The sequence below is a fragment of the Phalacrocorax aristotelis genome, chromosome 2 (assembly GCF_949628215.1).
Source record: "Phalacrocorax aristotelis chromosome 2, bGulAri2.1, whole genome shotgun sequence".
Lineage (NCBI taxonomy): Eukaryota > Metazoa > Chordata > Aves > Suliformes > Phalacrocoracidae > Phalacrocorax > Phalacrocorax aristotelis.
Genome location: NC_134277.1, coordinates 46,517,877 through 46,533,945, shown reverse-complemented (window position 1 = coordinate 46,533,945; position 16,069 = coordinate 46,517,877). Strand labels below are relative to the sequence as shown.

The 16,069-nt window shown below is 43.7% G+C and overlaps 1 protein-coding gene and 1 long non-coding RNA gene across 2 annotated transcripts in view; one reads left to right on the top strand and one right to left on the bottom strand.

Annotated features, from left to right (window-relative positions):
* Positions 1-2,402: 2,402 nt before the first annotated feature.
* On the bottom strand, positions 2,403-14,844 carry LOC142052757 (uncharacterized). The gene is made up of 3 exons (XR_012658968.1): positions 14,710-14,844; positions 13,482-13,724; positions 2,403-3,604 (listed from the first exon to the last, which is right to left on the bottom strand). It is a non-coding gene; the product is annotated as an uncharacterized LOC142052757 (long non-coding RNA).
* Positions 14,845-15,471: 627 nt separating this feature from the next.
* Positions 15,472-16,069, top strand: part of ABHD5 (abhydrolase domain containing 5, lysophosphatidic acid acyltransferase) — a 36,934-nt gene continuing 36,336 nt past the window's right edge. The window contains exon 1 of the mRNA XM_075083319.1: positions 15,472-15,640. Coding sequence (XP_074939420.1) covers positions 15,516-15,640 — 125 coding nt within the window. The 5' untranslated portion in view covers positions 15,472-15,515. The remainder of the gene's footprint in view (positions 15,641-16,069) is intronic.

Below are 16,069 nucleotides of genomic sequence, written 5' to 3'. Positions count from 1 at the left end.
TAGAACTTATGCGAACATAATGCCTTTTATGTTACTCAGTACTGGGGTGGGTGGAGGCTCTACACAAAGATGACAGATGAAGGCTTCTCTCTTCTGTGTAGGGCCATGCACTGGAGGTGCACAGCCTGGCCATATCGGGCTAGGGGGCAAGAACATGCTGCCCCAGGAGTCATGTAAGGTAGGCAGGGCCCCTGGGCAGGGACACACAATGGAGTGGACCAGCCGTGCAGGCAGAGACATACCTTTCTTGGCTCTTAGACACAGCCACCACTTTTTCCCAGGCATGTGGGACTGAAGGCTCCGAGAGAAGCCACAGTGCTATTACTAATAGCACCAGTTCCCTGTATGTCCTGGTTTCGGCTGGGATAGAGTTCATTTTCTTCCTGGTAGCTGGTGTGGTGCTGTGTTTTGGGTTTAGTATGAGAGTAATGTTAATAACACACTGATGTTTTAGTTGTTGCTAAGTAGTGCTTACACTAGTCAAGGACTTTTTCAGCTTCCCGTGCTCTGCCGACTGAGAAGGCTGGAGGTGCGCAAGAAGCTGGGAGGAGGCACCGCCAGGACAGCTGACCCCAACTGGCCAAGGGGATATTCCATATGATGTCATGCTCAGTATATAAACTAGGGGAAAACTGGGGGGGGGGGCTGCTGCTCAAGAACTGGCTGGGCATCGGTCAGCAGGTGGAGAGCAATTGCACTGTGCATCATGTGTCTTGTATATTCTTTTATCATCATCATTATCATGACTATGATTATTCTTTTCCCTTCCTTTTCTGTCCTATTAAACCATCTTTACCTCAACCCATGAATCTTACTTTTTTCCCCCCCCAAGTCTCTGCCGCAGCCCACTGAGGCAGAGAGCAAGTGAACGGCTGTGTGGTGTTTAGCTGCTTGCCAGGTTAAATCATGACACTGTACTGCAGCAGGGAACTAGGTGGTGAAGGCTAATGTCGAGGTGTAGGAGGATTAAACCCTCTATTGCTTTATTAAATCCACACCTGCAACAGCAACTATGATTCGTTCTCACTTAACCGTGTGAAGAACTTGTCTGCTCTTCTGGACACTCTGGATATGCCGGGAAATACTGGGTGACTGACAACACTTATGCATGTTGTCACTCTAAAGCTGGCAGCTTACTAACAAAAGTGAGAGTAAGAATCAGGGCTGGTCCTGTGTCCCAGCTGAGCCAGCTTGTCTGAATTGAAATCCCACCTCCAGACTAAGCAAGATGATTTCAGGTGTACACAAATAGTCACCACGCCCGTGTAAGTAACAACACACACGGTCAAGACACTCCCTCAGGCACTTACTCACAGAAGTCTGGTGGTAAGGGCTGAAAGGCTGCCCTCAGTGGTATGTGGCAACCGTGTTTAGAGAGATGGTTCTCCACGTGCCAGATAGGTAGGACCTGCTGGAAATCAGGATCTTTGTGTGTCTGGAAATAGGGATCTATGCAACAACTGGTAGAACAGGCTGTTCTGGGCCTGTTCCTGCTTAATATGGTTGTGTACTCTGAAACCATCGAGAACGTGTGCAGCTACAGAGCTTTATCAATTCAGAGAAGTTTGAAACTCACACTGAGGTTTGAAACACTCCAATCTAAAACGTTCTGGGCATTTAACATTCTTAAAAGCAGGGAGATTTGTAAATGGCACAATTAGGATAAGTGCTGGCAATATTAGATGATGCAATTACAGTACCTGACACTGAAGGTAATGATCCGCTTGGCAACACTGGCATAGCATGCTGTAAGACTATAGACAGGAGCATCGTCTAGCCAGAAGAAAGACGTGTTGTGAATATACTTACGTTTTCTATATCCCTTGCTCAGGCAATTCTTAATATGAAGCAATATTGAGTTATCAGATACATTGGATTTTTCCCTTAATCATTAGAAAAGTAATCAAATACTCATCCCTTTCTGATATTTTTAAAGAGGACTTTAGGATTCAAGGGTGAAAGGCATTTTGCCTTCAACAGACAACATTTCTGCCTCATTTAGTTAAATGGTCTTTTAGGAGGTCTCGGTATACTCTTGGGATTTTGCTGTATGACCAAAGTAATGTTGTGTGATAAGTACTACGATAAACAACATGGTAAGTTTGCCAAAAATGTTAACATTGATTTAAAAAATGCAAAGCTCTTATGTTAAGATGTAATATTATTTGTGTGAAATTATTTTAAAGATTTTTTGATTGATGGATATTTTACAGATTATTCTAGATATGAATATCTTCCTGGATTTTGTTATCTAAATCTGTAATGGTTGTTTTGTTAATTTTTTTTTATTTGCTTGTCATGGGGTAGTTACATTCAATTGTTGGTTTTTTCACTATGTGTCATTATTCAACTCTCCGAGGGATGCAGCAGATAATAAAGCTAGTGCACCAATTTGGTTTTTTAATTTCAAAAGCCATATGCATTTATTTGCCATTTTAAGTGTACATGTTTGGTACAGGACAATTTCAACAGCATCTGAACATGTTTGAATAAGGAGGAAAATGGTAAAGAAATTACAGTTCCTTAAACCACCAGAAGAAAAAATACCTTAACATTTAACTGACCTTTATTAAAGTTTCTTCCACACTAGATACCAAAATCAAGTAAAAATTTAATCAAAATAATGTACCCAGTACTGTATACAGTGTGGAATCTGCTCTTGCATAACTCACAGATAAATGATTTTTTAACGTGATTTATTTGTATTGACTCCACCAAGTTCAGCCCATGTAACTGAAGTATAAACTTTTCTATTTTGGGGGCCGTATGTCAGTGCTCTGACACATCTAGGTGAGGAATTGGTTCCCCAGATAGATTCCTCCACACTTCTGTTACCTGAAGGATTGTCAGCGTGGGCCCCCTGGGTGACCTTTCAGCTGCCACTCACAGAGATCATCTGCATTATCTAGTGCCACTTGACAGACCCTTGGGTATCACAGATATCTGCAGAGGGCTGGCAGATACACCACAAGACTGATGATAGATCCGCAGCTTTCTGAAGCAACAGCTGGAGGAGAGACATACCACATAGCAACTTAAATGGTACTAGACAGCTATGTTTAAGCAGCTTGCTTAGCTTTTTGCTTCTTTAGTTAGGTGGCCACTTTATTCTTTTTCTTGAAAGAGCAGTGTTCTGCATCAGCCTCAAAAGCCAACAGTTCTTTACACAAGAAGTTACCCATCAAGAACATGATTATATATGTTATTTGCTGTCAGGGCATGAGAAGCCAAGAAGTCCTTGACTAGTATTAAGCACTACTTAGCAACACCTAAAACATCGGTGTGCATTATTCTCATACTAAATCCAACACACAGCACCATACCAGCTACTAGGAAGAAAATGAACTCTATCCCAGCCAAAACCAGGACAGATTTTTACCAAGCATATGCATTAATTTTCTTTCATACAGCTTACAGTAACATCTTCATACCAATAACCTTTGGTAATACAGCTAATAAATGGAATGTCCAAGTACTTAACGCATTTCAGGCATGTGCTTCCACAACACATCACCATCAACTACTGCTCTCCTCACAGAATTCTAGATCCTTGATTTCTATTATTTCTCCAGCAGTACAAACCATAATGAAACTTTGGGTGCGCCTACAAAGAAAATACACAGTATTACACGCTCACGTCAGTGTGATTACTTAGCCACGTATCAGTACGCATATGGAATGTTTTGACAAGAATAAGCTTTAAAAGTTTCCCCTTTCTTCTCAGAATTGCAATACATGTCCAAAACACCCCACACGGCAAAACCAAGATGTGCCTGTAGCATAGGGAGGTATATGTGTGCTATCTTTAATCCCGTTAGCATAGTTACAAGTAGCAGTGAAGATGCAGCAGCATAAGCCAGACAGCACATTATTATATAAATCAGAATACAACCCATACAAAAATCTAGCAACACACTCTGAACCTTCTTGTTGTACATTTTTTCAGCTTCCAGCAATCAGTGACCAAAGGATTGAGACAGGGTTTGTATTTGGCCGCTATCTTCAACGGCAACCAACAGATACCTTCCATTACCCTACCAACTCCTTCTTTTATAGTACTGGCTCCTCAGTCTCCAACGGCATCACATTCCACTATTTCTGTCACATGAAAAGGTACTTCCTTCTGGTTTTTTTTCATGTTATATGATCCACAGGATGCTCCTAATTCTTGTAAGATTATGTGAATGCTTGCTTCTTCTTTACCTTTCCACACCATCCATTGCTTTAAGGATTTTTCTTGTGCTGCTTTCCATCGTCACACTTCTAGGCCAAGAATTCTAACCTGTTTAACTTCTCCACACATGGTAGCTATTCTCTGCCTCTGAAAGTCTCTGCCACCCTTCCTTCAACTTTTTCTTGTTCTAATCTACTAGAACTTTTTTGAAATGGTATAAGCAAAACTCCATACAGGAGTAAGAATACTTAAGTCCAAATTAAAATGCTTCAGTTTATTCCTGTTGGATACTTCTACTAGCCCAGGACTAAAGCAAAAAGATTAATTCATGTAAGGTGCTCCAGGAATTACCTTGCAGCTACAGTACACATACAAAAAGGAAATTGAATGTCTCCCTGTTTATCTCTAAATATTAATATTCACATAAGTTATGTAGTGATTGGCCTTTACTCAGCATAATGGTACCACTTTTTAACCGACTGTAAAGAAAAGCAAGAATTGCAAGCTATGCAATGTTACACAGGATATACTACACATAAACCATGGATCTGCAAAGACAAAAGTTCTGCTGAAACCAAGGTGCCAGACAAACCAAAGACATTTAAAAACCTGAAAAAATATTCAATAACAATCCATTTGTAACCCCCAAAGCACAGAAAAAAGCAAGATGAAACCAAGTACCTCACTTAGAAGAGAGAAGCGTATCCAAGCAACAGCATTAAGACTCAAAAGAAATAGGTCATGTGAAGAGAAGCACTAAATTTAGTAATCAAATGTATATTCGGCAGCAAAAATAAAGAAGGGTTAGTGAAATAACTTCAGCATCAAGAAAAATTAAAGAACTTAAAAAGATTCCCGATTGGACCATCTTCTGAAGCTGGGAGACATTTGAGGCAAAAGCTCTGCACTTGGTTGCAACAGTGGAACTGAAAAGAAATTCTAGGACAATTAATGGAGTTAAATTTGTATGAAACGTAAAATAACTCAAAGCAGATTTTCGTCCAGTATTTTATTTTTGGTCAGCTTTATCCCAGAAGCTTGATAAGCGCTCTGGTTGGTTGGGTCTCTGTGCACATGCAGATGGAAGTCATGATGTGTTAAGAAGTTGGTACAAAAGCACAACCACAAAACCATTACTGACATCACAGGGTCTTGCACGCAGCCATTAGGATTTGCTTTTGATCCTAATAAGGTCAATGACAAAACTCCCCTACATCACACAGAATCATATGCTTGATTTAATGAAAAGGTGTGACCACAGCTGCTCTTGCCATCCCATCTGGATCTAGCCAGTTCAGCTGAAGAACTTGTTCACCAAGGAGCTTACCTGGAGGTGAGTGACAGCTAGCTGTCTTGAGGCACAGGTGTGGTAACACTGAAAGAATAACTCTGTTCCACGACCAGTTAGGAAAAAAATTACACTCTCTTCCTCCTGTCATGCACTGTTCCCAGATCGTTATCCGCAGCAAGACAGATTCTGTCTGTTAACACGCTCCACTGACAAGATGCCAGGTGGTTAACTTATACCACAATTTTATTAAGTTTTCCACTGTCCTTAAGCAAGTTATTTTAACCTATTATAGTAAGCCCAATACATAATAAGACAGAATTTGTAAAGCAAGATACATTAAATCAGGGGAGGGGGGATATAACTGGTGTTCCAGTAGTCCACAGCACGGTCAAAGGTGGTGGGGGTCTCAGACCAGCTGAGATGGAGCTCCACCGAGTTACTCCCATCTCCAATTTTATAGCTGGTGTGAAGCCCCTAGTCCTCACATATCTTTGTACCCAGAGTCTTAATCGCCGCAGCACACCCTGCTACAACTCTTGGAGCTGAACAAGGGCTGTTCGGGTAACTAAATGAGGGGTGAGGAGGGAGGAAGGCCTCATGGTTCAGCAAAAATGTTCACACTTCTATAATTTAAAGGAGCCACACAACTAAACCCTCAACCACAAGTTGTGCTTTTGATTAGTGTTTAACTGAGAGTGGGCGACAGCTTCTTGATTTGGTTTAAATACTTCCCCCAGGGTGTTCTGTTAGAAACTGTCTAGGCTCTTGGCATAAGTTTAGGCCTGACTTTCTGGCAGCTGATAAGCAATGTAGGGAGCGGCAGAGGCGTGTTATCGGAGGCTGCACAGTTGGGGCTGTGGGCTAAGCAAGGGGTGACCACCAAGCCTTCACCTAATTCCACCCCTCTCCTTGGTCTCATCATGGCGTCCCCCTCTTCAGCAGACCTCTGACATTAGTCCTGTCCCAGGGTCGGGACCCCACACCTCCCAAAAAGATTTTCAGTCCATTTCAGGGACTGTCTTGTTAAATCCTTGAATGCTCACGGATGGCATTTGTTGTAATAGCAGTTTCTGCCACTTCAGATGCACCAACTCTGCCATTCACAGGAGCCGTTTCTTCCACTGCTGAACTGCAGGTTTTCCCACCTTTGGACAAGCTCTGAACTCCGTGAGCACTCCCTGCCCAACACAGAGGCAAGATCACGCAGCCATTACAGATAGCAGCTGCGGGATAGCAGGATTAGGATCTCAGCTGGAACTAGGAGACTCACAGCACCCGGGAAAGGAAAGGTCTGCCTCCATGAGCAGTGGGGTCTCTCGTCCTTTCCTCCTAGTTAACTCAAGACTCAGCAGGAGCTGTGCTCTGGGGGTCCCTGCCTCTCACAGCAACAGTTCAGCACCATACTGTTGGTGTGGGAAGCAGCAGTTGCAAAGCCAGCCCTCTCCTGAAGTCCTGTGGGAAATAGCACTGGGAGAAAGAGCCCTTTTCCCTCAGGAGTGATAGCATATTTTCATCCAGAAGGAAAAGACACAAGTGCAGCATACATGCTGCTGTATACTGCAGCACCTTGAACACTAAGATTACATAAATACATATTTAATTTTTAATATAAGCTCATTCCATAGATTTGCTGTCTCTGGGAGTAGCCATTGACTTTGCTCTGTGGGTAGTGCTGAAAATAGTGGGCAGAACAGAATTATCTGATCATGCTATTTGCCTTTATTTATCAATAACCGACCAGTAAAAAATACTGACTGAATTCTGCACAAGCATGACAAGGCTGGGGTAGAAACTAAGATATGTGGTATAACGGGTACCACTGTGGTTTGAATGTGAATGCAAAGGTTGAGTATTGTTTGGAATGACAGTGTGTACCCGTGTGTCATCAGCACCCAGAAAGCAGACAGAAAAAAAAGCCACAGAGAGCAAGAGAAGCAACAGTTGGATATCACGAAGAGGAAATCAAAGGAACAAACTGTAAGCAGACAATCTGTCTCATGTTGTTTGATACTTCTTCCTCTTTTCAGGGCAATAGGACTTTGTGTACATTTCTTGTAAATAAAAATAGTGCATCGAGACATAACTCGGTTCTCTGTCACTGTGTTCCCTAATTTAAAAAAAAGCTTGCAAGGCTGAATCCAGGCAGTGACAGAGGCTACAACGTAGGGGGGAAACAGTATTTGTAAACTGAGTTTAAGCAGTTATTTATCTTGACATTGCCTTACAAAAGTGATCTTGATGCTGAAAGGGCCAAACTCCAAGGAGAAAAGTACTTTCCACCATACTACTACTTCCTGCTATTTTCTACTAGCTAGAATCAGTACAGTACAAATATTTCTTTTTGCCTTATCAAGCCCTAAAGATTTATTATCAAAAGCACAACGAAAAATTTCTCTCAAAAGAAACAATTAAAAAATTGTAACCAGACATGTTTACTGACTTTAAATATTGCTTTCTATTTTTTATTCACACATATAAAGCAAAATATTTTACCTAGTAAAGGTAATTACTCTTTACTCATGTTGTATACATAAATAACAGGGACGGGAAAACTATCAGTTATTTTTATGAATCTGGTTGAAAGCATTAAGTATTATTTCGAGTATAGAGAAGTATTTAAAAACTAATATTATTTTTTAACAAAAAAAGCCTGCAGTATGAAATTATTTCTCAAGAGTAATGACTGGAAATTCTCAGGTTTGGAGTTTACCAGATATGAGGTACAATACCCACAAGACACTTCCTATATTTACCCATGGGAGATGTTTGAAGATTGTTGACCAGCTGTATATTACAACATAAATTTTAAGGTTAAAAAAAAAGAGATGTAGTTTTATGTAAAAAGAAAACTCCAAACCATTGCACAAGTTTTTATTTACAACCAACAGGGTTAGGATGAGATTAGGATTACACCAGAGAAGTTGTGCTGTGTTTCACAGGTAAATTAACTTAACTAGGAGCAGGATTATAAGGAAGACTTTTTTGGGTGGAAACCTCCAACTAGTATCAAGTGGAGAGGCATGGATTCCAGGACATGAGATGGGACCGTGTGTGTACTGACAGACAGGATCCACTTTTTACCAAGGCCTGTAGTGATAGGACAAGGGGCAATGATTTAAAACTGAAAAGGTGGTAAATCTACTGAAGGTAGATTTATATTGGATATAAGAATTTTTTTTATGATGAAGGTGGTGAGACACTGGAACAGGCTGCCCAGAGAAGTTGTGGATGCCCCATCATTGGAAGTGTGCAAGGTCAGGTTGGACGGGGCTTTGAGCAACCTATCTAGTGAAAGATGTCTCTGCCCATGGCAGAGGGGGTGGAACTGGATGATCTCTGAAGGTCCTTTCCAACCCAAACCATTCTATGATTCTATGATCCCTGCCAATCCTGGTCATTCTGCAGCCACAGCTGGCCTTGATGACATTAGCAACAATAGAAACACAAAGCTTAAGTGTCCTCAGGAGGTCATATTCACAGTCTCCCTTCCTCCAGGCAGTTTCCCTACACCTACTAAATTTCTATTTATGTAGGACAAGATATGCACATAGCCTTTTCTTAAAGACCCCAATGACAGACCCTGACCATACCATTGGCAACCTTTTTTTAACGTTACCTCTACCCTTGAAGCACATTTGTCCTAATGCTTAACCTAAAATACCCTGGTTGCAATTTCTGCCCACCGTGGACATAGAAAACAGGTTGTTTCCAACTCATCAGTAACTTCTCACAAATTTGTGGACTGCTGTCATTCTTCTCATCATCTTATTCTTCCCTAACTAACCAATCTGAAATAATTCAGTATTTTGTCTAGGCCCCTTGACATTCTGGTTGCTCTCCTGGTGGTCCACAGCCTTCTTCACGTACAACTTCCAAAACTAGCTTTACAACCACTGAGCAAAGCAGAATTCCTTGCCAAGTCTTGCAAACTCTAATCCTCATAATAAATCCCAGCAGGATGCTTATCTTTTTTTGCAATAACAAGACATGGTTGACTCACACCCAGTCTGTGACCACTCAAAGCCTGAATTACTATTGTACAGAACTGCCACCTAACCAGTTTTTCGTACCAGCTGATTATTCCTGCCTAGGTCTGCAGCTGTTTTTGTTGACTAGCTTCCCATTTTTTTTTCATATTTCTAATAGAAGATCATTTTTCATTCTGTCCCTGTCCTCCAGCATACTTACTCCTTCCCAGTCTGATATATACATAAATTCAATAAGCATTTTCTCTTTTATAAGATTTCCTCAGGTCACCAGATTCTGCATGTGTGCAATTCAACTTGATACACATTTCCATTTTTGATACTCGGGGTTTCCAACAAGCTTTGCACGCACCCAGCTGTAGATCATTGTAGAACACACTTTATTAATTTGCTTATGAGAATCACAGGAAGTTACCTGAAAAATCAAGACATATCACATCTATAGCTCTTCTCTATATGCAAGATATGTCATCCTGTTGTAAAGGCAATCAGTTTTTTGAGACATGATGTCTTGCTGATGGTTACTCATCCCTATGTTATTTTTCAGGAATGTACAAATATATTTATTTGTTTCACTGTTTTTCTAGAAATTTTAATTAATTTGCTTAATCCATAATTTCATTCCTCCTCTTTTTCTCCCCCTCCCCTGCACCATGCTTGTCACTTCACAGCCTCCCTCTATCCTACCTCACATCCATAACTTCTCAAAGACATTGATTATTGACACTGAGATGCTGTTAGCAAGATCTTTAAAAATGCTAGGATGAAGTTAAAGAGAGATCTGAGGTCAGTGTGAAAATACCTGACTTAAGTACTCTACCCTTTTCTTAACTGAGGCTAAAGCATTAGTTTCCTTATTTTACTGATCTTTTTTAGTGAAGTCTAGAAGATATTGCCTTCCTGACACTTTTTAGTTTTCTCAGTTCACCATTAGAGAACCCTTTCTACCTCATACAATTAGTGGGCTTCTAGCATGATGTGTGTGGTTTGTTTTTTTTTTATTTTGCTTGCTAGTTGCCTTTCATTTCATGCCTGTGTCTTTTCGATGTTGTTTCTACATGCCTCTGTTATACTGTTATTCTCAGTCCTAATAGTCCAACCTGTTTTCTCCTTCCCTATAGGTTTGTTTCTTGAGTTCGAGTGATTTAGCCAAGCTGGTTTCCTAACTACAGTTGCTGACTTCACTTCACAATGAAAACCTGTGTTTGTGCTCTTAATAGTAGCAACTGCTGTGAATTCACTCTTTCTTTTCCATTTACCTGTTATACAAGCTTCCCAGGTGACCCCTGCCTTCCTCTTCCTCTTGAAGGCTGCCTTCCTGAATTTCATAGAGTTCATGTTGACCCTAGTCCTCGTTCCAGTCCTGCAGATCACTATCTAATTCTGATATTTCATGGGCAGTCTCATCTAATGTTTACCCTGACCTTTTCAGCTAGTTGTTTCTTATTGGTTGTAATCAAAACTAGAATAGCCTCATTGCTCTGCGTGGGCTTCTCCAGGAAGCCTGGAAGGCTCATCTGTCTCCAGCTTGTGAGTTCATGAAGTATTCACATTCACAGCTGAGAAAGGGAGAACAGAAGGTTGTGGCACAGGGACACCGCATAGATGACGAGCCCTGTCTCATGCAGCTGAGCATCTCATCGACGTGGGTTCTCACAGCTGGTACGTATGACCCAGGCAGACAGACTCACAGTACCCTTGGTGGGAGCAACCTTCCACCCACCTGAAAACAGGAGACCTTGTCTCTCCCCAGCTACTCCTGTACCCAGGAGGGAATTTCAGGTTAATCACGTGTGAGTCATGTACTCTGGAACATCCAAGTATGACGAGATGGAAGTTCTGGCTAACAACACAGCCTGTCATGGCCTCAGCTGTTGCTGATATTGTTATATCAATAAAGACGTATGCAGGCAGCCCGCTTTGCAGTTCACTCGCTTCCTGGAGCACTTAAACTTCTCTTGGCCTCCCTATAGCCAACTCTTGCACAGAGTTACACAACTTCCTACCACAACTGCTGTGGGCACGGTTTCCAAATGGTGCTACAGGGGCTCTGAATGCAAACCCACTCTGAGATGTTGTAAACAGCAACTCAGTCAAGACTTCTATTTATTTTGCTTAGGTGACATGACCCTGGTGAAGTAACCAGCAAAACTTTTCTTGCAACTCTCCTCAGCTGCACCTCTTTTGCTCACGTGCCAGACTCAGACTCATTTGCCTCACCCATTCATTTGAAGACCATTCCCTCACAGTCATAGCCACAGTCTCGGAAGTTTCCCAGTCCACAGACAGCCTGCTCCCAGAGCAGGATCAGACATGAGTCTTGGAAGGGGCACAAGAAAGCTTGCCCTCCTGCCCAGCAAGAATGTGAAAGGACAAGAGGCTGAGACAGATTGTTTCCCTATGCAGGGCAGGCCTCAGGCACAAGGACCACAGCAGAACACTAGCCTTGGTTCAAGAAGTGTCTCCTGTATCACCAACATCCCTCACAGCTTCCAGGACTTTGGGTATCTGTAGAAATAGCCTCCCTATGCTCACCAGAGGCAAAAACATGTTTGTTGGAAGATGTTGGCAAAATTCACATGAAGGAGAACCTCCAAGTAGTCGAATGCTTCCTAGTCAACCTATACGGATTTTAAACATCTTTCCCACACCCAGATATGTCCAGGAAACAGGATGACATGGAAGAGTCACACTAGAAACAAAGTGAGCTGCCATTGGTCTCAAACTTCCACTCCAGTCTGTGACAGAGTCTACAAAGCAGTAAGACAGGTAAAGCGTTGAACAAGCTGCTTGTGGGCTGCAGTGTCCCTGTAGACCACTGAGGTCGAAGAGTGCCCAGCAACATGAATCTCCAGACTCTACCAAAGACTGACATGGTTATTATTTTCCTTTTTTCACTGACTTGTCCAGGGCTGAATCATCTGGCTGCCAGTCTGCCACCATACTGAGGTCCAAAACCAGGCAGCAGAGGCTCGGCTGATGTGAGAATGCCTCTCCCACCTCAGCAACGCCAAGAGCTCTTCCCAGATAAACACAGACGACAGGACTCTGGACAGAATTCCTCAATTACACATCCTGATTGCTGTGTAAATCTTCAGTCCTCCAGCCCTATTTGGGCTTCTACTCAGGCTTAGCCAGAGCTAGCTCCAACACCTGCATCATTAGCCCCTGGGGGCAGCTGACAAACATAAGGCTTCTACCCTGAAGAAGCATGGCAGATAAGCTAAGTCCTCCAGGAACAGCAAGGCACAGACAGGAGCTCCCAGGGACATCCTGTGATAGCTTCAAGGTTCTCTTACCATCATGAACAGGTTAATTTGCAGAAACCACTCAGTTTTATTCTGCTTTTCCCTTGTTATCCTGAATCCCTGCAAAATGTCAAAATAAGGTGGTTCTCCTTTTCAACCTGGGCTACAAGGCTCCAATTTTCAGCTGGAAGTTATGCCTGAACTATAACAAGAACACGTAGAACAGACACTCAGAGTTAAAAGGATCTGTGGGAGCAAGAACCAAAGGGCCTTCAGAGGCTATATGGTAGTCAGCTACATGCTTGCTGAAGCACCACAAGGATGCAACTGATGTGAGCCCCTTAATTCCTGAGCTGGGGCGCCATCTTAGCTTTTGCTACCAAATCAGGATAGGCATAGTATAGAATGTTCTTTTCATCAAGCTGTGGTTTTATCACTTTCATATAAATAGCAAGCATAAACAACCTTTTCCCCTCAGTCTGTATGTACTTGGACTGATCAGTCTTCTCCATGGTTTTTGCTCAGACTGATTTTAGCAAGCTATTTGTGATGCAGTTTGGAGAAGCAGCTAAGATGGTTGTTATAAAAAATGCTGGTGATAAACACTATTGCTCTCCAAACTGCATCACAAGCTCTAGCTGACAAGTAGCTACTTCTGTTGGATCGAAAGTAGGGTCACAAGCGTAACACATATAATAGAGAGATTCTGCGTATTTGAAGAACACTGACACAGACAATAGTACAACCCCAAATCTTAAACAGTTAAGAACAATGATACTTACTGTGAACTGACCTCTAACACAGTCTCAAAGTTATTATGTGAAATTCAGAGTAAGCAAGATGGCTTGGACACTCAGACTTCTGTAATGTCATCTGGAATCTTTTCTCTAGCATGGAGATTGATTTAATTTTTTTAATCTCAGTGCAGGACAAGAAGGATTTGTGAGGTCAGCTGGATTGCTTTCTTTCTCACAGCAAAGGGAACTTGTTTTTATTTCTGATGCTAGCAGGAAAAGATGTTTGCCCTGAAAAAAACAGCATAACAAAGGAAGCCATAAGGATAACAACAAAGTGAGAAGGTATCTGATTTTTTTTTTTTAATTTTTATTTTATCAACATAGATAAGCGAGAGACTAAACAGCAGCAGGGGCCATATCCTTAGAGTCAGAGACATTTTCAGTGTCCAGAAAGTTCTCTGAAATAGAAAAATGATAGAACGCATCTGAACTATTTGCTTCTCATTATGACACAGCTGTCCTTCATTCATTTACACTGCAACATCAGCCAACTGATGCATGACCCTCTTTTTTCTGACTACCAGTATTACTGCAGTAATTTCTTCATGCACAGAAATACAGCCGATTTATCCACATAATAAAATCAGCTCTAAAGAAATGGAATAATTTCTATCAAAGGCTGAGAAAGTAAGAAAACGAAGGGCTGCTAAGTAGGAGTGAGCTACTTGTACACATACATTCTTAAACAAGTGTAACCAGCTAGCGCTTGTGTGAGCACCACTGAATTAAAATCACAGAGATAATTGTGTCTGAACACTTGCATGTTCCAGGAGTAGGGTGTAAATCTTGCTTATGATGTTCTAAACTTACCATTCAACTGAAATTCAGAAGAAAAAAAGATCCCAGTGTTCAGAGCTATTGTTTCAGGCTGTTCTCAAATTCTAGAGAGCATCATTGCAAGTGTGTGCCAGTGATTGTATACTTCTGCACTCACAGTCGTATTTTTGGTAAATAAAAACTTTCAGAGAAATAATAAAAAATAAATGTGCTCTCCAGAGAAAAATTACAGTTTGCCAAACCATTTGAGACACAGCCAAACAAACTTTAGCTGAGATTAGGTAACCTCAATCACTGTTGTTAAAATTGAAGAATGGTTTTAGCTGAGAATATTTTCAGCTATTACAAAGGTACCCGTATGCCTTTTATCAAAGGATTTCAGAAACCAAAAGAAACAGTAATCATACTTGCATCTGTTTTTTCTAAAGTGCTTTACCTCAGCAGCAAAATTCAGAAGAAAAGCAAGACTTAAAAACCTCTTGGCACTCCTTCCACTCACTGCACTTTGCAGCTTTATTTCAATTAGGGTTTGTTGATTGTTCAGTATGAATGCAGCTCCTGAGCAGCTGAGGAATAACACAACCTGTATCGTTAGGCTAAATGCTGCGTGACACGAGCACATCTCTTTCCCCGGCATTCTCCTCCCCATAGGCAAGGCTGCACTTCAACCTTTCAGAGCACTTGAAAATTAAAATTGCAATAGGTGTTGCACTCTTAATCGCCTTAGGGACGGATCATATTTAAGTTACACCCAGAGCTCCTAATTTGCTTCTTACATGTAAAAACAAACTATCCACCCAAAAACCTCGCGCTGACCGCCGCGGCTGCTACCGCCCCTGTGGGCCCTGCTAAGCGAGCCGGCAGATGCTCTCCCTTTGCAGAGGGGCTAAGACTTTAAGCTTGACTCCTGCCTCGCTCATTAGCCGGTGCGCCGGCCCGGCGGCTTTGCTGCCGCTCCCCTGCAGCTGCCTGAGGCTCAGCCCCCCCCCGCCCCGTTACGCTGGGAGGCGCCCGGGACCCCCTTCCCCTGTCAGTGGACAGGACCCCGACCCGCGCCCACACGGCGTCGTGGCAGGCGGCCACCCTCCCCCCACCTTCTTTCCCGCCCATCCCCAGCCGCCCCGCGGCCGGCCGCTAGCACTGGGGCGGCGCTCTACCCGCCCCGCTCTGTGACGTGATGGCCGCCCCGGGAATGACGCAGCCGACGGGCGGGCGCGAGGGAGGGAGAAGGAGGAGCCCGCGATGGCTGGTGCCGCCGCCGTCGCGCTCTCCGTCGCCGCACTGCCCGCCGCCGCCGCTCCGCCGCTGCCAGCTCCCGGCCGCCCCGCCGCCGTCGCCATGGCCGAGGAGGAGACCTCCAGCGAAGGGTGAGTGGAGCGGGCCCGGGGCCGCCCTCCCCCCCCGCCATGGGTGTCCTCGGTGCCGGGAGGAAGCCCCGGGGCGCCCCGGCCGTACCTTGCCGCTGCAGGCTTTGCTCGCCTGCCTGCCTGCCTGCCTGCCGCCGCCGGGCTGTCCTGCCGCAGCCCCGACGAGCAGGCGTGCTGCCGGGAGGAGGCTCCCGCCTCCCCGGGCGGCCCCGGCCCCGCAGCGCCCTGCCGTGCGGCTGCCCGCCGCCCCTGCGCGCCCCTGCACCGCCCCGCCGCGCCCCCCGGCGCCCTGTCGGCCGTCTTCCCCGCCGCACAGGCCGCCTTCCAGCTATGGCTTCCTCCGGCGCCTGTAGGCGCGTCCTCTCAGGGGCGGGCGCCCGGGAGGTGTTGCCACCAGCTCCCGCGTCGCTGCTGCTTCACCTTGCGCAC